General features: G+C 41.4%; 1 protein-coding gene and 1 pseudogene across 4 annotated transcripts in view; both read left to right on the forward strand.

Annotated features, from left to right (window-relative positions):
* Window positions 1-26,521, forward strand: part of LIMA1 (LIM domain and actin binding 1) — a 114,249-nt gene that overhangs the window by 82,405 nt on the left and 5,323 nt on the right. For 3 of the 4 annotated variants that reach the window (XM_066257864.1, XM_066257862.1, XM_066257865.1), the window contains 6 exons: window positions 2,790-2,874; window positions 4,496-4,644; window positions 7,773-7,880; window positions 13,688-13,772; window positions 15,555-15,664; window positions 24,903-25,036. In XM_066257864.1, the coding sequence (XP_066113961.1) occupies window positions 2,790-2,874; window positions 4,496-4,644; window positions 7,773-7,880; window positions 13,688-13,772; window positions 15,555-15,664; window positions 24,903-25,036 (671 nt within the window). The remainder of the gene's footprint in view (window positions 1-2,789; window positions 2,875-4,495; window positions 4,645-7,772; window positions 7,881-13,687; window positions 13,773-15,554; window positions 15,665-24,902; window positions 25,037-26,521) is intronic. The other variant, XM_066257863.1, reaches the window with a different exon arrangement.
* LOC136323716 (centromere protein P pseudogene) lies at window positions 20,203-21,202 on the forward strand (annotated as a pseudogene).

Here is a 26,521-nt window from a genome sequence, read left to right on the forward strand (position 1 = left end):
CAGCTAATAATTTAAATAGCAAAGCTGACCAGGAATAAATTATATTAAATGTATACTGAATTTAAACAAACTATATTCTTTTTGGTATGGTACAAGCAAACCAATTTTTGCCTCTGACTACTGAAGTGGTATGTTTTCTGTTGAGGAGGTAGGGGATGACGGGACTTAAAATAAGTGATAGTTTATTGTCTTAAACTTTACTTTTGAGTTGATTAATCCATTGAACTTAGAGGTTTAATAGCTATTTACTAATGTTGAATTCAAAAGGGTACTAAGTCTAATCTCCTGTTATACTGAATTTCAGATACCTTTTTTACTTCATGTTATCTTTTTTTTTTTTTTTTTTTTGCATTTTTCTGAAGCTGGAAACAGGGAGAGACAGTCAGACAGACTCCCACATGCGCCCGACCAGGATCCACCCGGCACGCTCACCAGGGGGCAACACTCTGCCCACCAGGGGGCGATGCTCTGCCCATCCTGGGCGTCGCCATGTTGCGACCCTCCTGGGTGTCGCCATGTTGCGACCAGAGCCACTCTAGCGCCTGGGGCAGAGGCCACAGAGCCACCCCCAGCGCCCGGGCCATCTTTGCTCCAATGGAGCCTTGGCTGCGGGAGGGGAAGAGAGAGACAGAGAGGAAGGCGCGGCGGAGGGGTGGAGAAGCAAATGGGCGCTTCTCCTATGTGCCCTGGCCGGGAATCGAGCCCGGGTCCTCCGCACGCTAGGCCGACGCTCTACCGCTGAGCCAACCGGCCAGGGCCTACTTCATGTTATCTTAAGATGTAAATGATAGGATGTGGTTGAAGGCTTTTCATTACAATCTGAATAAACATGACATGCTCTGTACTATGGGAACATTCTGTGACACTAAATGACTTTCTATTGTTACTTTCCCAGGCTTTAACTTTATTAGATATCTACCCTAGATACAAGAGATAGAAATGTAGTAGTTTACAACAATCACAAAATACTTTATTCAAAAAATCTGTACATTCACTTTTCTTTTTAAAGAAAAAGGCATGGTCTTCGCCCTCAGTAAGCTTTCAGCCTAGTAGAGGGATACACAACAATTTGATAAGCATCGTAATGGAAGTGTTGCCAGGTGCCGTGGGTACAGAGGAAGATCTACTTAGATTTATGTACGGCAGGTAGGACAAGCTTTGAGGAGGAAAAGTTGCTTCGTTTACACTGAGTCTTGAAGGAACAGGCCTTTTTTTTTTTCTCCTTTTTTTTTTAAGATTTTATTTATTCATTATAGAGAGGGAAGAGAGAGAGAGAGAGAGAGAGAGAGAGAGAGAGAGAGAGAAGGGGGGAAGGAGCAGGAAGCATCAACTCCCATATGTGCCTTGACCAGGCAAGCCCAGGGTTTTGAATCGGCAACCTCAGCGTTTCCAGGTTGACGCTTTATCCACTGCGCCACACAGGTCAGGCCAGGAACAGGCTTTTGCCAGACAGCAGGAGGATAAAATGGAAAGCCAAGTAAAGGGAACTCATTTACAATATCGTGGACCTCACAGCAGTTTGCTCTTCCTGAAGGGTAAAGGGTGAGGAAGAGAACACACCCAAAAAGGGCCAGATCTAGAACGTCTTCAGTGGCATACTAAGCACTTTAGATTTAATTGAAGGAGTGATCAAGAATTCTTAAAGAATTTTAAACAAGAGAGTAACACATTTATAATTGGGGATAATTACTTTGTATTACTTAGGATAATGGTAGCTTCAGAGAGACTTGACTGGAAAGTAGAAGAACCAATTAGAAAGGTAATCCAGTAGTCCATCCAGGGCAGCAACAGCAGGGATAAGATGGGGAAAGAAGGGAAACAGCAGATACTGCCATCAGGACTTGGCACTTTGGAGACACATGTCTTTGTCATCTGGGACATGAAGATTCCCCTCAATGACTGTTTAAATTAGAAGGCTTTCGCCTGACCTGTGGTGGCACAGTGGGATAGAGCATCGACCTGGAACACTGAGGTTGACAGTTCGAAACCTTGGGCTTGCCTTGGTCAAGGCACATATGGGAGTTGATGCTTCCTGCTCCTCCCCCTTCTCTCTCTCTCTCTCTCTCTCCCCCCTCTCTCTAAAAATCAATAAATAAAATATTTTTAAAATAAATAAATAAATTAGAAGGTTTTCTGGTTAAGCTAGTTAGGCAGTGATCATCAGCAGACAACATGATTTAGATAGAGTTAATTTATTTTTCCCTAGGCACCTGTGACTATGTAGTGCTTGATATTTCTAATACTAAAATCACATTCTGTGGAATATAAAAACTAATGTAAAGTCTTATTTATTCTGGATATTATTTATAAAGGAGATTTGCAGCCTGACCAGGCAGTAGTGCAGTGGATAGAGCACCAACCTGGAATTCAGAGGACCCAGGTTCGAAACCTTGAGGTCGCCAGCTTGAGCACAGACTCATCCAGCTTGAGCATGAGTGCACCAGCTTGAGTGTGGGGTCGCTGGCTTGAGCGTGGGATCATAGACATGACCCCAAGGTCTCTGGCTTAAGCAAGGTGTCACTGGCTCAGCTGTAGCTCCCTGGTCAAGGCACATATGAGAACGAAATCAATGAACAACTAAGGTGCTGCAACAAAAAAATTGATGCTTCTCGTTTCTCTCCCTTCATGTCTGTCTGTTCCTATCTGCTATCTCTCTGTGTCTCTGTGTCTCTGGCTAAAAAAAAAAAAAAAAAAAAAAAAAAAAGATTTGCAGTCTTCCTTTTTGAACACTGCATCAAGATTTCCCATCTTTGATGCAAAATTAATGCTGGGCTTTGTTTCCCAAACAGATTCTTCGGGCCCAAAGTCGAGGTACAGGTGGAAGAAGGATCTCTGAAAACAGCTATTCTCTGGATGATTTGGAAATGGGGCCAGGTAAGCAGAGAGTTCCATGTGCATGATGTTTTCTGGGAAGCACTCATTAGTAAACAGTACCTTTTTGCCTCAAAGCAATGCTTTTGAAGGATGAGTGGAACAAATGAAAAGAAAGTCTATTTGTTAGATACAGGTCATCCCCAAATCACATTGCCCTCCAGAAATAGCTTCTCTGGTATTTTTTGTTGTTGTTTTTTGAGAGAGAGAGAAAGAAGCATCAACTCATTTTTCTACTTTTTTGGAACAATGATAGCTTCTTATATGGGCCCTGACCAGGCCTTGAACCAGTGACCCAGGGCAGCACTCTGTCCACGGTGCCACTGGCCAGGGTGCTTCTCTGTATTTTTAACTCATCCTTGTCAGTGGCAACTTGCAGCAAACATGGTACTTTTGCAAGATTCCAAAGCAAGTACTACAGATAGTTTTGGCTCCATGGTCATCTGAGGTTTGAGGGCTCCTGTGAATAGGCAGTGTACCCTATTACATACTGGTGGTAACCAAACAACTTGAGGGTGGACTTATTATGTTTCAAAGGGCATGTAAGGCACTGCACACACACACACACACACACACACACAAAGTTAATAAACATAAGAAAGTCATCAGCCTTCTAGTAATCAAAGAAATACAAATAAAATGACATTGAGATCTAATTATTTTCACATGTAAATAAGCCAAAAATTTAAAATACACAATACTCAATCATGATAAAGGTTCTCCTTTTCCTTTTTTTTCTTTTTTTTTATTCAGTGAGAGGAGAGGAGGCAAAGACAGACTTCTGCATCCACTCAGCAAGCCCACTAGGGGGCAATGCTCTGCCCATCTGGGGTGTTGCTCCATTGCTCAACAACCGAGCTCTTCTTAGTGCCTGAGGCTGAGGCCATGGAACCATCCTCACAGGGGCCAACTCGCTGCAGTTGAGCCATGGCTGTAGGAGGGGAAGGGAGAGAGAGAGAGAAGCAAGAGCAGGGGAGTGGAGAACCAGATGGGCACTTCTGTGTTCCCTGACAGGGAATCAAACCTGGGACATCTACATGCTGAGCCAATGCTCTACCACTGAGCCAACAGGCTACAGCCTCCCTTTTTTTTTCCAAGTGAGAGGAGAGGAGTTAAACTCCCTCATGTGCCCCAACCGGGATCTACCCAACAACCCCCCTGGGGCAGATGCTCTGCCCATCTGGGGCCATGCCCACAACTCAGCTATTTTTAGCACCTAAGGCAGAGGCTCCACAGAGCCATCCTCAGTGCCCGGGGTCTATGTGCTCATACCAATCACCAATCAAGCCATGGCTGTGGGAGGAGAAGAGAAAAGGGGGAGGGGAACAGGTGGAGAAGCAGATGGTCTCTTCTGTGTGCCCTGACCGGGAATTAAACCCAGGACATCCACACTCCGGGCTGATGCTCTGCCACTGAGCCAACTGGCCAGGGCCAAGGTTCTCCTTTTAATGTTGGGAAAGTGAGTGAATATTATCATATAAATGACAATTATGTTCCTGCTTTCATTCTTTGTACTCTTAATAAAAGAAATTGATTCCATTACATTAGCCCCAAATTGAGAACCTTGAAACCACTGAAATTATATTTCATCTTTTAATAAAGCATGTTTTTTGCATGCTTACAGGTCAGGTGTCAACTTCTGCATTCAACACAGAGAAAAGTGAGACTAGACGAAATCTGGAGATCCCGCGCCTATCAGAAACCTCCATAAAGGATCGAATGGCCAAGTACCAGGCAGCTGTGTCCAAACAAAGCAGTTCCACCAACTATACAGTATGTGTTCTACATCATTCATTTATTTAGTCATTCATCCAGCAACTAGTCAATGAGCACAGGAACTAGAAATGTCACCAGACCCAGACTTGTCAGCCCTGGTTCCTTCCCTCATCTCCTCTCCCCCAATTCTCTTTTCACAGAAATTCTACCCTAGCTTTATTCTTTATTCTTACCATGTTTTCATCCTGCCTATGCTTTCCTAGGCGTTATTCCCACCCTACTCATTTTTTTGTGTTGTTACCATCCAGAAATGTCATTGAGAGTTTTCCTATCTCTTCTACTTAATTTTGTTGTTGTTAAAGTAGTGTTTTATTAGTTTTAACAGAAGAATCTATTTTATTTTTGTTTTTGAGGGAAGAAAGGGCACACAGTAGAGAGAAATATTGGATATATTCAACATTAATATATGATGGAGTTTTTACAATTTTTATATTGATATATAATTCATATGACATAAATCACCATTTTAAAGTATACAGTTCAGTAATTTTTAATATATTCACAAGGTTGTCTAATTCCAAAAACATTTCCATCACCCCAGAAAGAAACTCCATGCCTATATGCTCACTCCCAATTCCCCTGGCAACCACTACTTTCTGTCTTTATGGACTTGCCTATGCCAGACAGACATTTCTTATAAATAAAATTGTACAACATTAGGGGAGGGGAGGGGCACAAAGAAAACCAGATAGAAGGTGACAGAAGACAATTTAACTTTGCGGGAGGGGTATACAGCACAATCAAATGTCAAAATAATCTAGAGATATTTTCTCTCAACATATGTACCCTGATTTATCAATGTCACTGCATTAAATTTAATTTAAAAAATAAATAAATAAATAAAATTGTACAACATATGGCCTACTTAATCTTTACTCCTTGTGATATAATGATTTCCTAAAAAATAGAATAGTAGATGATAAAAGGGTAGAGAAATAATAAGATGATGTGCTCAGTAAGAACAAAAATTTTGGTATTCTAAGTGAAATAGAGGATCTTTCCATTTTATATTTACCTAGACTTAACTATCAGGGTGATACTATGGAACTGCTTAATTGAAGTTACCTTTTAAATGCCATTTATCCACATGTGCACATATATGTATACACATATACATATACCAATATATGTATCTTTCAAATATTTGTTCCTTCCAAGATTTCAAATTACTATTAATATTATTATTATTATTATTATTAAGTATGAGGTGAGGAGTCAGAGAGACAGATTCCTGCATGCACCCTGACCAGGATCCACCCAACAAGCCCTCTATCTGGCGACACTCTTCCCATCTGGGGTGTTGCTCTATTGCTCAGCAACCGAGCTCTTCTTAGTGCCTGAGGCTGAGGCCATGGAGCCAACCTCAACACAGGGGCTAACTCACTCCAGTTGAGCTATCGCTGCAGGAGGAGAGAGAGAGAGAGAGAGAGAAGCAAAAGGGGAGGGGTGGAGAAGCAGATGGGTACCTCTCTTGTGTGCTCTGACCGGGAATTGAACCCAGGACATTCACACGCCAGGCCAACATTCTACCACTGAGCCAGTTGGCCAGGGCCTGATGTCCTATTTTTTAACAAAGTTGGAAGACTAGTGTTGAATTTTATTTGTTCCCAGGCAGACTGAAACTGGCACCTCTTAGAAATCATATTGTGTATTTCAGGAGTTGAGACTTCTTTTTCCCACATTATTAAGTATGCATTTTTCAATGTAATTTAAGAAGAAATGTGTATAAATCAATAGTAAGTGTGAAAATTAAGCAAACTTAGACTTTTCTTGGAAGGCAGGTCAGGAGATCTCTGGATCTTTATTCCCTCTTGCTACAGGATTTTGCTGCTGATCAGTGCCCTCCTGCTATAAACATTCCGACCAGGTAACTCCCTAAGTGGAAAAACCTGTTCAGTGACTTTTTTTTTTTTAACTCCTAACAGAGTTTCTGCATTGCAGTTCTCCATCTCTGAAAATTTTAAGAGTTGAAATGTTTTAGGAATTCTTGTAAAAAGTACATTTTATTTCATCCCAAAGGAATTTCCCAGGCCCCTTACAGAGGATGGTTGTAACACGGCACACTCTCTATGGCAGCGATGCCAGATGCTGGGCTTTGAGAGGGGGTCGGGAAGAGTGCTTGGGCTGTTGGCCTGTTGTCTTCCACAGTGCTGACTGCCAGCTCCTCCCTATAGATGCACCTCCAGAATGTGTGCCGTAACCTGGAATTCTATACCCAGTAAATCAGTCACACACACACTCCCTTTATTGGCCCTGTGGCCATAAATTGTTTGTTTTCACCCCATGCCTAAAGAATCACAGAGAACAGAAAGGTACTAGATTACTAGCAGACTAACTGTAGGGAATGTCCATATTCATCTACCCCTATATTGATTTTGGATCTAATAGAGAAAGTTAATTTTAGTATTTTGCTCCAAGTGTTCTTTACAAGGAAAAAGAATTGATTATGCTTACTCCTGTGACAGTATTAATGCCTGCTTTTTGTGTTGAGGTTCTGTTATGAGAAGTAGAATAAGGCATGTCATTAATACAATGTGTAAATTTTATGCAAAAAGCACATTTTTGAAAGTCTCACTAAAAAAGGTTGTTTTATAGTATCATTGAATATAATTTGTTTTCATATGTATACATCATCCCTGTCTCTCTTTCCAGGCCGGGCATATATATATATGGTCAGTATATTTTCTTAATTATTGGCACTTGGCATCTCCTTTCCCTGCTCCAGAATGGTCTTTTCTGATAAAACTCACAAGCTTTGCATTCCCACAAGCTCTGCTGCTAAAAGAGTGAATCACAAGAACATTGTATGCTGGGGGTGCTCTGTGTGTGTGTCTGTGTTGACCTGTCTGTATTCTAATGAGCATCCGGTTTTAGACTAGTGTACACATATTTAACTCTGAGGAATGTGTCCACAGAGCTGCTTTTATTATTTCACAAGTTGGTGGTTTTGCTTGTGAGATTTAGAGGGTTGATTTGATCTTAGGCCTCTTAAAAGAACTTTTATTTTCACATCCCAAGTTTACTTAATAGATGTGCTATGAAGAGGATAGAATAGTGAGAATTTATTTTATCTTATTTTATTTGAGAATTTAAAAAAATTTTTACAGACTATCTCTATTTTCCAGAATGAATTGAAAGGCAATGGCAGTGAAATCAAAATTCATAAGTTGGAGCAAAAGGAGAATGTGCCCCCAGGTCCTGAGGTCTGTATCTCCCATCAGGATGGAGAAAAGGTGGGTTGAAAAGTTGGATGTCCAGTTGCCAAGGAAGCATGTGTTCTAAATTAGATGCTTAAAATTAGAAACCACTCTTACTCTCAGCTGTAGAGTGTCTGGGAATTTGGTAACAGCTGCCAGGACAGATTGTTGTTTTTGCAGGTCACATAATTTTACTTGGGGAGCTCTGCAACTTATAGCTAACCAAATAATGAACCTTCATTGGAAAATACTTTTTTGTGTGTGTATTTTTCTGAAGTGAGAAGCAGGGAGGCAGAGAGACAGACTCCCGCATGCGCCCTACCGGGATCCACCCGGCAAGCCCACTAGGGGGCAATGCTTTGCCCATCTGGAGCATTGCTCCATTGCAACCGAACCATTCTAGCACCTGAGGCGGAGGCCATGAAGCCATCCTCAGTGCCCAGGCCAACTTTGCTTCATTGGAGCCTTGGCTGCAGGAAGGGAAGAGAGAGAGAGAGAGAGAGAGAGAGAAAGGAAAGGGGGAATGGTGGAGAAGCAGATGGGCACTTCTGTGTGCCCTATCTGGGAATCAAACCTGGGACTGCAGGCTGATGTTCTACCGCTGAGCCAGCCGGCCAGGGCGGAAAATTCTTTTGCTCAACCAATGATCAGATGGTGTAAAACTAAAGGGGTTTTTGAAAATCTGTTTTGATTGAAAATACTATGTTCAAAGTATTTGTATATTATTAATTTAACTCATTTAAAAAAATTATTGATTTTTAGAGAGGGAAAGGGGGAGAGAGAGAGAGATTGGAGAAGTGGGAAGAATTAACTCATAGTAGTTGTTTTCTGTATGTGCCTTGACTGGGCAAGCCCATGGTTTCAAACCGGTGACCTCAGCATGCCAGGTCGACACTTTATCCACTATATCACCAATAGGTCAGGCCCTAATTTAACTCATTTTATGCAAGAAAATTTCATTCTTTCACTCAGAGTATTTTGAAAGCTAGGCACTATGCTAAGCACAGGAAATGCTAAGCTTAAAAACTAAACAGCCTGACCAGGCAGTGGCGCAGTAGATAGAGCGTTGGACTGGGATGTGGACGACCCAGGTTCGAGACCTTGAGGTCACCAGCTTGAGCATGGGCTCATCTGGCTTGAGCAAAAGCTCACCAACTTGGACCCAAGGTCGCTGGCTCGAGCAAGGGGTTACTCGGTCTGCTGAAGGCCAGCAGTCAAGGCACATATGAGAAAGCAATGAATCAACAACTAAGGTGTCTCAATGAAAAACTGATAATTGATTCTTCTCATCTCTCTCCATTCCTGTTTGTCTGTCCCTATCTATCCCTCTCTCGACTCTATCTCTATCCCTGTATAAAAAAAAAACCCAAAAAGCTAAACATGAACATACTATATCTTGTGATCATTATCTGCAAGGAAGCTAACAGTAGAAGGAAGACGACTGTCATAGAACAGTGTGACCAGTGCTGTGAAAGGGCTTTACAGGGCCATGGAAGCTGAGACTGACTTCCTCAAGAAAGTGATATCTGAGCCAAGTCCTGAAGAATATGTGGAAATAGGCCAAATGAATAAGGAGAATTTTGAGTAAAGAATGAGAAGCGTATCCCAGACAGACATAACAGAAGTTTGGAAATCATAGATCTAAACCACGATGACTTAGCTGGATCAGGGGGCATTTATAGACAATGGTGAGAGACAGGTGCAGGGAGAGAGCCAGGGTGGATCTTGAAAAGCTGTGTGCGCATGACACCCTTACGAGTTCACATGTAGTCCTGTAGTGGTAGAAACACGGGAGGATTTTAAGCAAATTAGATTTGTATATTATATGTATTTATCATTATCTAAATGGCTCAGTTGGAGTAAGAAACAATATGGATGTCAGGTGAATTTATCATTTTTCTCTGCTAACCCATTACCCAATCTCTTTGACCTTTTGGTCAAAATGATCATTCAGCCTGACCAGGTGGTGGCGCAGTGGATACAGCGTCGGACTAGGATGTGGAGGACCCAGGTTCGAGAGCCCAAGGTTGCCAGCTTGAGCGCGGGCTCATCTGGTTTGAGCAAGGATCACCAGCTTGAACCCAAGGTCACTGGCTTGAACAAGGGGTCACTTGGTCTGCTATAGCGCCCTGGTCAAGGCACATATGAGAAATCAATCAGTGAACAACTAAGGAGCCGCAACGAAGAATTGATGTTTCTCATCTCTCTCCGTTCCTGTCTGTCTGTTCCTATCTGTCCCTCTCTCTGACTCTCTCTGTCTCTCCCCCCCCCAAAATTATCGTCCAATGTTAAGTTAGATGAGGAAAAAGAGCTTTCACACCTATTACAGTGATTTATCTTAGAAGAAAATCCATTGTTTCTGTTATACATACTACCCATGAGGCCTGTCTTCCAAAAGTTGAAGAGATCATTAAAGTTGGTTAAGAGCAATAGCTCTCAAACTTATTTCACTCTAACAGACCTTTAAATGTTTGCTGTACTGCAAGAACACTGACAGGAATACATGAGATACACTACCCATTTGGTTGGACCAAAGTAGGCACTTTGGAAAATGTTCTCAGATTAAAAGCAGCTGTACAATTTGAACAGGAAAAAATTTTAGAAAAATTAAATCACTTTACTTTTAAAAAATCACAAATATATGTTGAAATAACAAAACAAAATACTTGGCAGTAATGTGTTTCATAATCATAAAATCATCAAATTGCATACATCCTTGCAACAGTGGGCTCAGGCATTAATCATATGGGTCACATGTCACGTATCAAGAGAGTGCTTTCATTAGACTGCCTGGGTTTCCCATTTTTTAAGTGGGAAATTATGTCTTAAGAATAAGTAAATAGCCTGACCTGTGGTGGCGCAATGGATGGAGTGTCGACCTGGAATGCTGAGGTCGCTGGTTCGAAACCTGCACTTGTCTGGTCATGGCACATATGGGAGTTGATGCTTCCTGCTCCTCCCTTCTCTCTCTCTCTCTCCTCTCTAAAACGAATCAATAAAAAAAAATAAATAAAAATTAAAAAACAAAAAAAAGAATAAGTAAATAGCCTGACCAGGTGGCGCAGTGGATAGAGCGTTGGACTAGGATGCGGAGGACCCGGGTTCGAGACCCCGAGGTCGCCAACTTGAGTGCAGGCTCATCTGGTTAGAACAAAAGCTCACCAGCTTGGACCCAGGGTCACTGGCTCAAGCAAGGGGTCACTCGATCTGCTGTAGTCCCACGGTCAAGGCACATATGAGAAAGCAATCAATGAACAACTAAAGTGTCGCAAAGCGCAATGAAAAACTAATGATTGATGCTTCTTATCTCTCCATTTCTGTCTGTCCCTGTCTATCCCTCTCATTGACTCTCTCTCTCTCTCTCTCTCTCTGTTAAAAAAAAAAAAAAGAAGTAAATATATTTGCAGTTCTTCCTTATGTATTATATAAAAGACATTTAAGGGAAAAATATTCCCAGCATTGAAATTCCCTAGTCTACCCTAGTTTAGTTTAAGAAATGATCCTCTGAAAAATAATGTTTGGATTGTCCCTATATCTAATTTTATATTTTTTTCTTGATTGAATTCATGCTGATTTGAAACTGGAACTCTGAGCTGAACTGAAGGATCAGAACATTTTATTTACAGCCTCAAAGAGCATCAGTGCAACTGAGTCACAAATGGGTGGCGAAGAAAGGTGTTAAAGACAGGGCATTGTCTTCAAGCACATGCTGCAGGTTCATAAGCATTTGGATGACTTAAAAATTTTCAGAGCCTCAGCCATCCTTTTGGCTGTTTGCCTAGTTTTTGTTAACTAATACAGAAGAACTATTTGAACTGCGATTTGTTACAAAAGGACAGTAATGCTAGGGTAAACTTACCTTTAACAGAATATTTTGTAAAGGTATTGTTCTTCTCTTTTTCCTCTTGTGAATGAATTTGTACTTTTCTTTCATGAAATGTTTCAGCAAAATCTCACATGTTTTCTCCTGGCTGTTCCTGCAGTGAAGTCATCTGGTTGGACATATGCATTGATGTAATGATTGGCGTTAACTTTACCCTTTAGGTTCAAGGTGACCAAATTAAAGGTGATGGAAGAACATCCTGGGATGGATGCACCTACTAATTAGCAAAAATTGAAGAGCTTTTTATGGCCATGCACAGCTTGCAGATAATTTATTTCGTATTATTAAATGAAATAATGCATGTAAAGTGATCATTTCAGTGATCATAGTAAACACATAGGTAAAATATTAGCTGTTATTATACTGGTTCATTTTATAACATATCAAAATTTCTGTAATGAAAAGAGAATAGTGGGAAAAAACAATCATGCTGAAATTCAGGTACAGTCAGGCAACAACTTAATTTCCAATATTGTATCATAAATTTATTCAGTATATTAGACAGCCTGATATAAACTCTTAGCGTCATTCATAAAATCCCTGACGTCCACCTGACCAGGCGGTGGCGCAGTGGATAGAGCATTGGACTGGGATGCCGAGGACCCAGGTTCGAGACCCTGAATTCGCCAGCTGGAGCGCGGGCTCATCTGGTTTGCACAGGCTCACCAATTTGGACCCAAGGTCGCTGGCTCGAGCAAGGGGTTACTCGATCTGCTGTAGCCCCCCCCCCCCGTCAAGGCACATATGAGAAAGCAATCAATGAACAACTAATGTGTTGCAACAAAAAACTAATGATTGATGCTTTTCATCTCTCTTCGTTCCTGTCTGTCTTTCCCTATCTATCCCTCCCCCTGTCTCTGTAAGAAAAATAAATAAATAAATAAAATGAAATCCCTGAAGTCCAAGTGAAAGAATTACATGAAGAGTGCACCTTCCGACCCTGGACGGTTGGCTTAGTGGATAGAGCGTCACCCGGTGTGCGGACATCCAGGGTCAATTCCTGGTCAGGACACTCATGAAAAACAACCATCTGCTTCTCTCCCCTTCCTTCTCCCCCTTCTCCCCCTTCTCCGTATCTTTTTCTCTTATAGTGGCTCAGCTGTTTCGAGGGTCGGCCCGGGCACTGTGGATAGCTCAGTACTTGAGCATCAGGCCCAGACAGGGGTTACCAAGTGGATTCTGATTGGGGCACATGCAGGAGACTGTCTCACTATCTCACCTCCTCTCATTAAAAAAAAAATTATTTTGAGTGTGGAGGAAGACACCAGGAAGACCTAGGGGTAGAAAGGAGAAAAAGTTCTTTACTTAAATTGGATGACTTCTGGGGAAAATTTACACCTATGCATCAGATCTGCCATATTTTTAAACACTGTTATTTTGAGACTGGGATTAAAAAGAGAAACTAACTTTGAAGGTGATACTGGAGATTGGTTTAAGGTAAATTTGTTTTACAGCTATAGGAAAGTCTTCGGCACTAGCAAGCTTGTTTCAGCAGAATGTATTTGGTTGAGATGTAAGGAATTAAGAAAATTAAAGAATAAGAATAGTTTTTATATGTAAAGACTTCTATTTTGCCTTGGATTGAGTTATAGTTGTATGAGTTATGATTTATAGTGAGGGGCTTTGCTCTCCTTGATAGAGGGTTTTGTTTGCCCCCCCCCCCCCAGAATGAAAAGATATGGTTCAGAAGTTATTTTATAAAGGGAAGATGATGCACAAGTTTGGCAGCAGAGTGCAGTTTGTTTCTGGCCTTACTCTGTAATTGAGAGGCATGTTAATATCCTCATAAAAGACAGTTTGCTGCCTCTTGTTTAAATGCTCAGCTGTTCGGGGCCCGTTATTTTCCCCAAGCAGCCAGCGACTGACTGGAGTCAGCAGGTTTCTATGGCATTAACAGCAGTTTGCTCATTTATTTTTAATGTGATTCCTAATCTCACCTCCCCCTCCCTTTTTTTGGTAGGTTTCTGCAACTGAGAATAGTCTGGCAGTCTGTTCCACCCCTGCTGAAGTTGACTCTCGTAAGCATTCTTTCTTAGATCTGGAGGGTGAGGTTCTATCCTATATTTGTTCGGGGGGTATCCCCATTGCTGTCAGTGCTGAGAAAGTAGCATTGTGTTCAGCTAATGAGATCTTTGATTTGGTATTAAAGGCTGATGCTTGAATACCCTTCACACATTTCATAGATTAGGGAGAAGTTAAATTCAATGACATATGATTAACTTGGGGCAAACTGAATACTTTGATGCTTTCTTCATTGAACTTATCCTACATTTTGTACCAAATCTTTTCAGATTTAAAGCTGTAAAAACTGATTTTGAAGTTTCATTTTAATAAAAGTTTGGCAAGTATTTGAGTAACCTATTAAAAATATATTTCCCTACACATCTAAAAGTATACCATGGTTCACCCTCTAGCCAGATTCTAGAGATTTTCCTGTTGGTATCATATTTGATCACCTTTTCATCCTATTTTGGTGTCATTTCAAGCCTCACTTCTCCCAGAGATAAAAACCTTTGTTTTTTTCTATACTATATCGACTTTGATTTTGATTTTCAGTGCTATATAGATTTAGATTTCTACCTTTTCTCTGGTTAATTAGTTTATTAGACACTGAAAATTAAGCAACTAAAGTAGAAGTATGAGCTAAACAAATCTCTAGTAAACCCTATTTTTAAATTTCAGAGAGGCCCTGGCTGGGTTGCTCAGTGGGTAGAGTGTTGTCCTGGCATGCCAAGGTCACAGGTTAAACCCCTGGTCAGGGCATGGATGAGAAGCAACCAATGAATGCATAACTAAATGGAACAACTAAGTGGAACAACGAGTTGATGTTTCCCTCTCTCTCCACCTATTCCCCCCTTCTCAAATCAAAGGAAAATTTTTTTAAAGTTAAAATAATTTTTCAGAGAGAAACTCTTGCTGCTTGAATCCAGGAACATTCCTTTTGCAATCATTTTGCTTGGATGAAATTTTTCTGAGTTTGACTAGGTTTGCAAAACGTATTTTTGAAAAATAAGCGTTAATCTTTTAATACTTTGTTGATTAACTCTAGATTATAAGGAATTTTTTTATGTTTACTTAGTAGCTGTGTAAATGACTTTTCTCTGTCTCTTCTGAATTTTCCATACCATGAATGTATTGACAGGAAATTAACTTATGCATACAACAGGTCAGTGGTTATGAAAAGAACTTCATGGAGCCTTTTCCCATAATCTTCATCCATGAATATCTGCTATAGGACTGACCAAAAAGACAGTGTGATAATGTCGAATTTTTTTTTTCTCTCTCTCTCTCGTATATGCATTATAAATTTCTGCTTTCAAGCACCCCAGAAAGAGTTACTGGGAGTGCTAACTACCAAAAAGTCATCAAAGTCTATAAACAGCCTTTATTCATTATTTTTTAAATTTGTATTTTTTGAGTTTCGAGAGAGGGAGAGAGACAGAAACATCAATCTTATGTGCCGTGACTGGGGATCGAACCTACAGCCTTTGCATGTCAGGATGATCTAACCAACCAAGCTTTCTGGCCACGGCTATAAACAGCCTTTAAAATTGACAAAAGCTATAAAGGGCAGGAAGTTTCTTATATAGAGTGGTTTGGATTCCCACTGTTTATGGCAAGAGATGAGAAAGCCTCCTAGATAGAACCTTATTTGTGAGAGAACCTAAGAGCATAGCTTTTAGCATTAGAATATTCCTCAGAAGAGCAGTGTTTTTCCTGGTGTTGAAAGAATAGTGCAGGTGCCTGCACTTGGCTTTGGGGAAGAACCTCTTCTGAGACTTCCCATGAGGTACTGAAAAAATGTCTTCCTTTTGTAACTCAAACAGGTAATTCCCAGGTTAAGAGTGAGGTCCAGCAACCTGTCCATCCCAAGCCACTAAGTCCAGGTGCCAGAGCCTCCAGCCTTTCTGAAAGTTCTCCTCCCAAAGCAGTGAAGGTATGATGGCAATTTCCCTCTGAGCTTTTATACATTGGTTTACTAGTGGAGCTCATTGCACCGTCTATAATTATGTTTGTTATAACCTGTTTTTGCTTTCCTGGAATGAAATACCAAATACGGACGCACTTTAAGGCCAATCACTTTGCCTGGAGGTCTTGCTGCTTCTGCTCAGCTGTTTGGGTGAAGAGTGGGGGAGGCTCATTAATAGCACTCAGTTTGAAATCTATAAAACTCATGAAAGTTTTAAGAAAATCTGAAGTTAAAGAATATAAACAGTGATTTTTTTAAAAAGTCCAAATTCATAAATCTGTGAATGGGTAAAAGCTCACAAAATAGGAAATAGGAGAAATCTGTTAAACTAAAATCATCCCATTGGACAGGAATGTGCAGTGTCAACTTAAAGAGAGTGGCTCCTTGGTCTGAGGAACTTTACCATCACATGATTAGTGGTCAGCATAGTTAAAGAAAGAATGTGGATGTTCCAGTGGAGGTGGACCAGCCCACTTACTTATATGGACATGCCCCCCAAAAACTTTACTTGGCTATTCAACCTATGGTCTCTTTTTATTCACCAATTTTTAGAAACCACCTTTTCCCAAACATGTATCTATTCCCATAAAAATAAACCAAGGTAAAAAAAAAATCTAACACCTATTGTAGGCTGATGATTATTAAAACTGACTTGTTTCAACTGAATGCTTTGCTAATGTGTTAATTTACTCATTGAGATTAATAATCAAATATACCCATGTTCCCTAATGTCTTTCTCCTCTGGTGCTCTCTTAAGTTTTGTTAATATTTAAGAGAAACTCAGGCAGAATTAGTTTTGGGGTAGTTTATACTGTCCCATCCTCATGCACATATCTGCCATGCTTGTATCTCTCAACTGTGTGCATGCTTGGTCCCTTAATGCAAGTTCTTTTTTTTTTTAATTAATCTATTTTTAGAGAGGGGAAGGAGGGAAAGAGAGAGCTAGAGAGAGAGAGAAAGAAAGAAGAGGGGGAGGAGCAAGAGACATCAACTCCCATAAGTACCTTGATCAGGCAAGCCCAGGGTTTTGAACTGGTGCCCTCAGGGTTCCAGGTCAATGCTTTATCCACTGCGCCACCACAGGCAAGGCCACTTCATAAAAGTTCTAGTGTGCAAAAAAGATGAAGAGAAGAAGACACAGCTGAGGAAAGGGGAGAATCCAGGATTTCAAGGGTGATTAAAAGGGAGAGGAAGGGGTAAAGAAGATAAACATGAACATTTTTAAAAGAAGCAGAGATAAAGAGAGTAAGATTTATTTAAAAGGAGCAAAAGGTGAAGAAAGTAGAAGAGAAAGTGAGTATAGGGAGAAAAAACAGAGTTATAGTGATTGAATCTGCACATGTGTTCAACTTGACCCTCTTCTCCTTTGGCCTTAAAGATCTGCTCATGCTGTGCTCACTTCAGCAGCACATATACTAAAAAGATCTGCTCATGCTGTCATCAGCACTTTCCTTATTCCAGTATTTGGAGTCCAAACAGTAACAAATGCCAATGGGGTTAATTTTTTCTCCAACAGCAGCCCTGCCCAGATGTGAGTCCTTGGGTTATAATTCTGGATCAAAAACAGCTAGCAAATCTGACTTGGCCATGGTTTCTGTGTGACTGAGGGACTAGGGAAATTCCATGACTAATCTAAGAACTGAAATCTGTTCTTTAGTATTTCTGAATACTCATTCTAGTCTGAATTCTCAATCTAGCAGATCTAGTCCTTGGTTAGATTTTTAAGATCTTTCTTGATTCAAACTCCAGGGTCTGCACTGGATGAGCAATGAGCAACAGACATTTCACTTAGGTCTTCCTGGTATACCATGAAGAGCAGATGGAGGTGAGGCTCACTGAGCACTTCCCCGGACCCATGCCTGCTTCTTTGGCCCCGGTTACTCCGCAGTAGGATGCAGATAGGCCTGCTTTCACCAGACACGCACCTCAGGTTTTAAACATTGTCTAAAGAGCCTGACTAGGCGGTGGTGCAGTGGATAGAGTGTTGGACTGGGATGCAGAAGGACCCAGGTTTGAGACCCTGAGGTCGCCAGCTTGAGCGCAGGCCCATCTGGTTTAACCAAAAAGCTCGCCAGCTTGGACCCAATGTTGCTGGCTCAAGCAAGGGGTTACTCAGTCTGCTGAAGGCCCGCGGTCAAGGCACATATGAGACAGCAATCAATGAACAACTAAGGTGTTGCAACGTGCAACGAAAGACTAATGATTGGTGCTTCTCATCTCTCTGTTCCTGTCTGTCTGTCCCTGTCTATCCCTCTCTCTGACTCTCTCTCTGTCTCTGTAAAAAAAAAAAAAAAATAATAATAATAATAATAATAATAAACATTGTTTAAAGAATTGGCATATACTGGTCTGCTGTCTATGTTTGCCTAGGGTCCAAAGCTCAAATGGTTATAATGAACAGAGCCTAGGATGGGACCCAATCATATCTCCACTTTTAAGAGCACTTTATTTTTTCTTCCTCAAATTTACCCTGTGCATTCTGCAGGTAAATATATAGACACTTTAGTATTTATAGGAAGACCTGCTGACACAACCGGTCTTGTGGCTATATGCCACACAACAGAAGATTTTTCTCTGTTTTGGGAAATTATATACAGCTAAGAATAAACTGTTCACTCAGAATAGATTTTTGGGTCCCATGCAACCTGGTAAAACTTTTAGCTTAATTTTAAAAAAGTAAGGATTTTGCCTGACCAGGCTGTGGTGCAGTGGATAGAGTGTCGGACTGGGATGCAGAGGACCCAGGTTCAAAACCCCAAGGTCACTGGCTTGAGCGCAGGCTCATCTGGTTTGAGCACAGTTCACCAGCTTGAACCCAAGGTCACTGGCTTGAGTGCAGGCTCATCTGGTTTGAGCACAGTTCACCAGCTTGAACCCAAGGTCACTGGCTTGAGTGCAGGCTCATCTGGTTTGAGCACAGTTCACCAGCTTGAACCCAAGGTCACTGGCTTGAGTGCAGGCTCATCTGGTTTGAGCACAGTTCACCAGCTTGAACCCAAGGTCACTGGCTTGAGCAGGGGTCACTCACTCTGGTGGAGCCGTCCCCCCTATGAAGGCACATATGAGAAAGTAATCAATAAATCAATAAATAAGGTGCCGCAATGAAGAATTGATGCTTCTTATCTCTCTCTTTCTGTCTGTCCCTATCTGTCCCCCTCTCTCTGTCATAAATAAATAAATAAATAAATGTAAGGATTTTGTATATTTTGGACACTGGCCATATAGCTCATTTTGATGAGACTTGATGCTGAAGAAGATGGAGTTGCAGGTTCATTCTCAAAAAGGAGTTATTCTGGATGCAGAGCTCAGTGGACTCTGTGAAGAGAGTCAGAACCTTTTGATTCAAGAGATGCAGAGGCCTCTTTTTTTTTTAATGAGAGAGACAGAGACAGAGAGAGGGACAGACAGACAGGAAGGGAGAGAGATAAGCATCGATTTTTCATTGCGGCACCTTAGTTGTTCATTGATTGCTTTCTCATATGTAGCTTGACAGTGGTGCTACAGCAGAGCGAATGACCCCTTGCTCAATCCAGTGACCTTGGGCTTCAAGCCAGCAACCTTTGGGCTCAAGCTAGCGACCATGGGGTCATGGCTATGATCCCACGCTCAAGCCAGTGACCCAGTGCTCAAGTTGGAGACCTCAGGGTTTCCTGGGATGCAACCTGGGTCCTCTGCATCCCAGGCCGACATTCTATCCACTGCACCACCGCCTGGTCAAGCAAGGCCTCTTAAGCTTTATGTTCTCCATTGAAAGAAGTTATCCCTTAATTGTTTCCAGAGCAGGGGATAAAAGAGGCAATACAAGGAGATGTAGCTGGCCCTGGGCATACCCACTGGCCCTCACTGTATCCAGGACAGCCCAGTCCCAGCTTCCTTGGCTGGTCCTGCTGGTGACTGTGGAGAGAAAACTGGCAGACTGCAGGAGAGGACATGCACTATGGCACCAGCTCTGTGCCCTGCCGGCTGTCCCTTCCTCTACACACAGAGTAGGAGGTTTCATGCTCTTTTGCACAGTGATCAGAATTATGCTAGAAGACATCCAGAATCTTTTCTCACTAACTACACGTTACTGCTTTCTCAAAGCACTAACCTTTCTTCTACATGGGGAGCAGTCTATTTAAGATGTGAATTTCCCCCAAACCCTTTCACAAAATTTCACAGAAAGCTAGGAGAGGAGTTAAGCCTATAAAGAACTGGCTCAATCATTTATTATGTGGTGAATAATTTTAATTTAATTACCTAGATATTTCTCACAAATTGGAAGGAGGGAATGAAAGGCATTTTGTAGTGTTCTGTCTGAGGAATGGAGGTCTGATGTCAATACAGAATTTCCTTCTGATTTCACTAGGGCTAAAGCTAGTTAGCTTCACTGCCTGTTGCCAGCTGCTGCCCCTTACACACACATGAATATACCCCAACTAAAGCCTTCATTAAACTAAAAAATATACTTAAGATAGGAGAGTGAAAGAATGAAGATGAAGAGCCCCTCCTGTTAGCGCCACGCTATGTACTCCAAGCAGGCGGAGGTCCAGATCTTGGACGCTGAGATTGAGGCCCTGAAACGGGTGTTCGAGGAGCTATCTGTATCAGGGGAAGACACTGCCAGAGTCCAAAAATCATTTCAAGTATACTAATCTCATTCTGAAGGATGGGAGTCTTCAAAAGATCTGAGAAGTAATCTTGGACATTTAGAATCAGAACTTCTATTTCTAAGTATGCTTACTGACATCAATATCAGAAATCACTCCAAAAGGACAGGAAACCTAGCAAGCACTGAGGTGACAGAAAAGAGCATAAAGAAAGTTCTGACCCTGGCCAGTTGGCTCAGCAATAGAGCATAGGCCCAGCATGTAGAAATCCTGGGTTCAGTTCCCAGTCAAGGCACACAGGAGTAGCGACCATCTGCTTCTCCACCTCCTCCCCTTTCTGTATCTCTCTCTCCTCCCCTCCTACAGCCATGGCTGAATAGTTTGAGCAGTTTGGCCCCGGGCACTGAGGATGGCTTTATGGCCTCCCCTCAGGCACTGAAATAGCTGGTTGTTGAGCAGTGAGCAACGGAGCAGTGGCCCCAGATGGGCAGAGCATCACCCGATAGGGAGTTTGCTAGGTAGATATCCTGGTCGGGGTGCATGCCAGAGTCTGTCTTTCTGCCTCCCTGCCTCCCACCTCTCACTTAATTTAAAATTAAAAAAAAGAAGAAGAAGAAGAAAAGAAAGTTCTACAGAGACATGAATTATCAGGAAATTGCCATAAGATTATATTTCAAGATGAATTTCAGATTCTGGAAATCCAGAATAAGAATTTATCTTCAGTTATTAATGACCTCAACATAATAATGGAGCCCACTGCATATTCAGAATTAAGTGAATTTCTGTCTAGAAGAAAGAAGAGATCTGTTTATGTTTTTCCAAAGCCTACACTCTTTTGTGGAGTGTTAAATATCATAAGCACACATTTAAGCATTTCAAGATAGTGTCTAAATTTTTAAAATGTAAACATATATGAAAAAATCAAGCTTGTGTTAATTTGGGGATTAAATAGAACATTCTTTCCTTAAAGTTTTTAAACAAAAAAAAAAGTGTTTAATTGGCCTTTGGAATTTGCAGTTATTTGGAATAAATGGAGGAGGAATTCTTTTGGGGGGAAAAAATAACAATGGAGCTGAAGGCATGCAAATTTGTTGGAAAAATAGCTTTAAGTAGATGCTGATTAGCAGAGGCCCTCAGATGGAAGAGGCATGACAGTGTTTATGAGCATCAATTGTTTATATATAACCTCATTCATTCCTGAATATTTCAAAGATATTATCTACAAATTTTAACTTGAAACAAAGACTGTAGTTTGTTCAAAGTGCTATAGTGAGATTATTTTCTTTTGGGTTAGCATCTGCTTTCTTCTCCCAAAGAGTTTCCTTTAGTTATGGAAATTAAACATTCCAGGAAAATTGAGAAAATGCTTTGTTGATTTGTGTGTCAGTAGTTCTGAGTTTTAGTTTACTGACTGTGAGAACTTTGATAATGCACCTTACATCCTGGAGTGTTAGTTTCTACATGTGAAAAAAGGTGAGGGAAAGGAGACGGAAAAACATCTTACATACTGAAATAAATATATTGCAAAGGTTAAAAATGTCTAACATTCTAATATTGGCAATATTTTAAACGTGGCTGTGCCAAGTCTGAGCATGCCATGAAGGCATGGGCAAGATGTACGCCAGGCCTACCATAATGGCAGAGATTTCTGGGCATTGACTATGCTTCCTGTTGTCTGAATAGACATGGAGGCAATTACAGGAAAGTGGCTGAGAGCCCAGGACAGAGGAAATAAAGGGAAGGCACAGCCGCAGCCACTCTGACTTGGCATTATACCATGTTGGCATCCTCTTGTCTTTATGAAACTATAAAGGCCCTTGGGCAGCTGCCTCATAAACCTTAAGTAATGTTAAAAAGGGGTTGTATAAAAAATGAATGGGAATCTGGTAGGTCTGGCTAGTTAGAAGCTTGTTGTTAGTCAGCTATCTCAGCAGCAGTCTATAGGCAGACCTCTGAGATATTGTGGGTGCGGTTCCGGACCACGCAGTAAAGTGAGTTGTAATTTTTTGCTGATGGAGGGTCTTGCCTTTAATTTGTTAAAAATAAAACAAAACAAAAACACAACATCTGTCAAGAGCAATAAAGCAAAGCGGGATAAAACAAGGTATGCCTGTCTGATTTTGATATTAAAGAAGAATTATTTTTCACTTGTATGGGTGTACGCTCCATTCAACAGAATGCCATTGTGGATCAGGTGTGGGAGGTAGTAAGACACTAAAGAACTGTTAATGAAACACTCCTTGTTGTGGGTGAAGGCTCATAAAAGCTCTCTCTCCTGAGCTGGGTCATGTTCCAATCTCAGGTAGATAGATATGACTGAGACTGATTTTGCCATGATTAGAGGAGTTAGTTAAAAAAAAAAAAAAAGAAAAGAAAAGAAAACAGTCTTATTCTAGGATCTGAGTCTGTAACTGAGTTACAGCTCAGCAGCAGTAAAGCGCTCCCGGGCGCACTAAATGCTATGTATTCATTGAAGGTTCCTGTTTGTCTCTTCCAGCTTCTGCTTCCTGCTCCTGGTACCTAATTTCTGCTCCTGCCTTCCACTTTCCTCCTAATGTGAGCTCAACTTTCAGCTTTCTCTCAGGTTCTCCCTTCTATTCACTGGGCCGCACCCCTCTCCTCCGGTGTGTTCTCTCTCAGTGGAGGGGTGCTCTGTAACCGTCCATTCCCCTTTACCCATTTCCTTCTATGCCATGGGAAATTTGCCTCCTGCTCCGTCAGTTCTGACTAGCAAAAATACTTATTTTACTAAGTCAAGTGTTAAAAAATACATAATCCACCCAGCAGCTGAGAAAGATTTTCAATCTGATGAATCCATTTGTCCTATTACTTTTACATTAAGTGAATGGTAATTTGCACAGGCTCTCTGCAGTGGCTTCAATTGTACTATTATTCCCAATTATTCTGCATTTTAATGTATCTCCTGCTTGCTAGACAAGGGCCTAGTCCTTTTAGAGAAAACTAATTAAACTATTCAAAGACATCCCCACTTAAGTCCTGTCTTGTTAGCGGTGCTCATATAAGAAAAAGAGTTCAGAACTCTAAATAATGCCTTAATTACTTCCAACAGCATTCAATATCGTAACATTTGATCACATTTAAATACCTCCATCACACTTGGCAAACCAGATTGTAGCCCGTGGCCTTTGGTTCCTTAGGTTTTTCTTTTCAGGACCATACCCCTAGAAATGGAGGCGGGCGGGGTTATTAAGGAGCCGTTTCCACTCAGTTCTGCTCCTTCGTTCTTAAATCTTTTGATGCTGTTTGGGAGTTTCCCACTAATTTTATTAAACTTCTTTTTACAAATCTTTCCCTTTACTTTTGTGCCCATTTCCTAGTCTCCTTTCCTGTTCAAATCTGCTTGGAAAACCATTCCTATTTTTTGCTTTACCTCCTAGTGAGTCATGTGACAAGTGAGCTAGCAGTGTGAAATTTTTATGAATCTATTTTCAGGCTTTTTAAATCAAAATTCTGACTTGTCCATACCTGGTTTATTTTCAGCTTACCTTAACCATTCGAGTCCTGGGCCTTGGAACTAATTTATATAACTTGCCACCACACTGGTCTTGGTAGCAAAGGGGCCACCAACGTGAGAGCTTCCCATCCACTTTAACCTAACCCGCCCCCTCATTTACTGGTTGAGGTTTTTCTATTGGGACAAGTCAAGGGTTACACACCCCTAAGGACTTGGTACTTCCACCCCTAGTAGCCATTTTACATAATAGTCATTTCTTATTATGTAAAAATGTATAGTTTTGGAATTCTGGCTTTCATCACTGCTAGAATACTAAGTATTTTATGTTCTTTAGGATTGGATTTACCAGTCAGAACAGCCGTGCTCACCATATCCTGTTCCACACTTCACAAACAGTTCATGATTCCTAGGTGGTTATGACTCCCACTCCCCATTACCTTAGTTTCATTCTCCTTTGTCTTTGTTTATTTTTTTAAGGTGATAGAACCTATAGCTTTATTGGGCTATGCTTTCTTCTGGAGTCCTAATAAAATGATGTGAATCTCTTTTAAATTGTTCCATTTATGTGTTAATTTTGACTTATTTAAAAATATGGTGCCTAGTGAATTGAGCAAATCAAGATTATATGCGGAGGGAGCAAAAAGATGCTTTATCAAAGTGTCTTTTCCTAATTCCCAAAGCCAAAAGCTCTTCCTCTCCTTGAAATTTTTTCCTTCAGAATTTGTTCTTATAAAAGTCTGTCCTATTTTTCCTTGGCACTTGAATGAAACAATCAAACTTCTTTCTTCTTGTGTGTGATGACATTTTTCCTAATTTCCTGTCTGTGGGAACAATTTGTGTATACTATTTTATGTGTATGGTGGCTTGTCTAAGCCTTTCTCCACAGTCGATCCCTAGTTCCACCCATCCTCAGTGGCTACTGCACTTAGGGCAGCCAAGCAGTCTGGGAAAGGAATTCAGGGCAGCCTCTTGGCTTCATAGAATCAGCTGATAGAATCATAGCAGACTTAGCCTTCCTATGAGAAGTGACAAACCAGGTTAGAGAGTCCTTAGATAAATGTAAATGTCAGAGCCCATCTCAGCAGAGTACTAACTCATCACTGCCCATGGTAAGTTAAAGTTGTTCTTTTCCTTTTGCTAGAAGTTTCAAGCACCTGCAAGAGAGACCTGTGTGGAATGTCAGAAGACAGTCTACCCAATGGAGCGTCTCTTGGCCAACCAGCAGGTGTTTCACATCAGCTGCTTCCGTTGCTCCTATTGTAACAACAAACTTAGGTAAGCCAGACTAAAACAAGCCACCTCTCTGCATAGCGGGGCCTCCAGAGGGAGTCTTTGGCTTTTAGAGCACTGACACTAATAGCTATTGTGCTGATACTGTACTATTTATTGGTTGAAGGTCCCTGGAAAAAGTAAAAAGTTCCAGTTAGTGACAGGCATTTCATATCAAACGATAGTAGTGTCTGGAACTTATTGGTGCATTTTTATATTAATTTACATGTTAGAACTGAAGCTTAAATAATTAGGGTAGCAGGTAAAATCCCCTGTGACCTAATTCAGTAGACTGTTTTCCCTTGGGCCTTGGCCTTTGGCACAGTGGATAGAGCACCACCCTGGAGGGTGGAGGTCACCAGCGCAATCCCAGGATCTCTGGCTCCATCGTGAGGTCCCCAATCCTAGGTAGCCAACGTGATCCCAAGGGCACCGGCTCAACCCCATCTCTCACCCCAGGTCACTGGTGTGAGCCCCAGTCAGGGCATATATGAGAATCAATTAATGGCACAACTAGGTGGGACAAGTTGATGGTTTTCTCTCTCTCTTTCTCAAAAAAAAAAAAAAAAAAAAGTTTTCTGCCTGACCAGTGGTGGCACAGTGTATAGAGTGTAAACCTGGGATGCTGAGGTCCTAGATTTGAAACCCTGAGGTCGCCAGCTTGAGTACTGGGTCACTGATTGAGCATGAGATCATTGAAATGATCCCATGGTCGCTGGCTTGAAGCCCAAGGTCGCTGGCTTGAGTGAAGGGTCACTGGCTGGAGCGCCCTGGTCAAAGCACATTTGAGAAGCAATTAATGAACAACTAAGCTGCCACAATGACAAGTTGTTGCTTTTTATCTCTCTCCTTTCCTCTCTCTCTCTTTTTATTTCTCTCTCTCTTTTGCGTGCGTGCACACACACAAAAGGTGTTTTCCCTTGGTATCATAGAATCATAAAGTTAAGAAATCTCAGGAGGCCGGACCAGACGGTGGCGCAGTGGATAGAGTGTCGGACTGGGATGCCAAAGACCCAGGTTCGAGACCCTGAGGTCGTCAGCTTGAGCGAGGACTCATCTGGTTTGAGCAAAAGCTCACCAGCTTGAGCCTAAGGTTGCTGGCTTGAGCAAGGGGTTACTCAGTCTGCTGAAGGCCCGTGGTCAAGGCACGTATGAGAAAGCAATCAATGAACAACTAAGGGTGTTGCAACGCGCAAAGAAAAACTAATGATTGATGCTTCTCATCTCTCCGTTCCTGTCTGTCTGTCCCTGACTATCCCTCTCTCTGACTCTCTCTTTGTCTCTGTAAAAAAAAAAAAAAGAAATCTCAGGAGGATACTTATCTAAGCCCTTACTTTGAAGTGTCCTGAGCATTGTGTAAGTGGTAACATTTGCAAGGATGTATTTTTCTATATGTTGCTTCATTTTCTTTTTTCTTTTTTTTTTTTCTTTTTTTCATTTTTCTGAAGCTGGAAACAGGGAGAGACAGTCAGACAGACTCCCGCATGCGCC

Source organism: Saccopteryx bilineata, chromosome 2, assembly GCF_036850765.1.
Source record: "Saccopteryx bilineata isolate mSacBil1 chromosome 2, mSacBil1_pri_phased_curated, whole genome shotgun sequence".
Lineage (NCBI taxonomy): Eukaryota > Metazoa > Chordata > Mammalia > Chiroptera > Emballonuridae > Saccopteryx > Saccopteryx bilineata.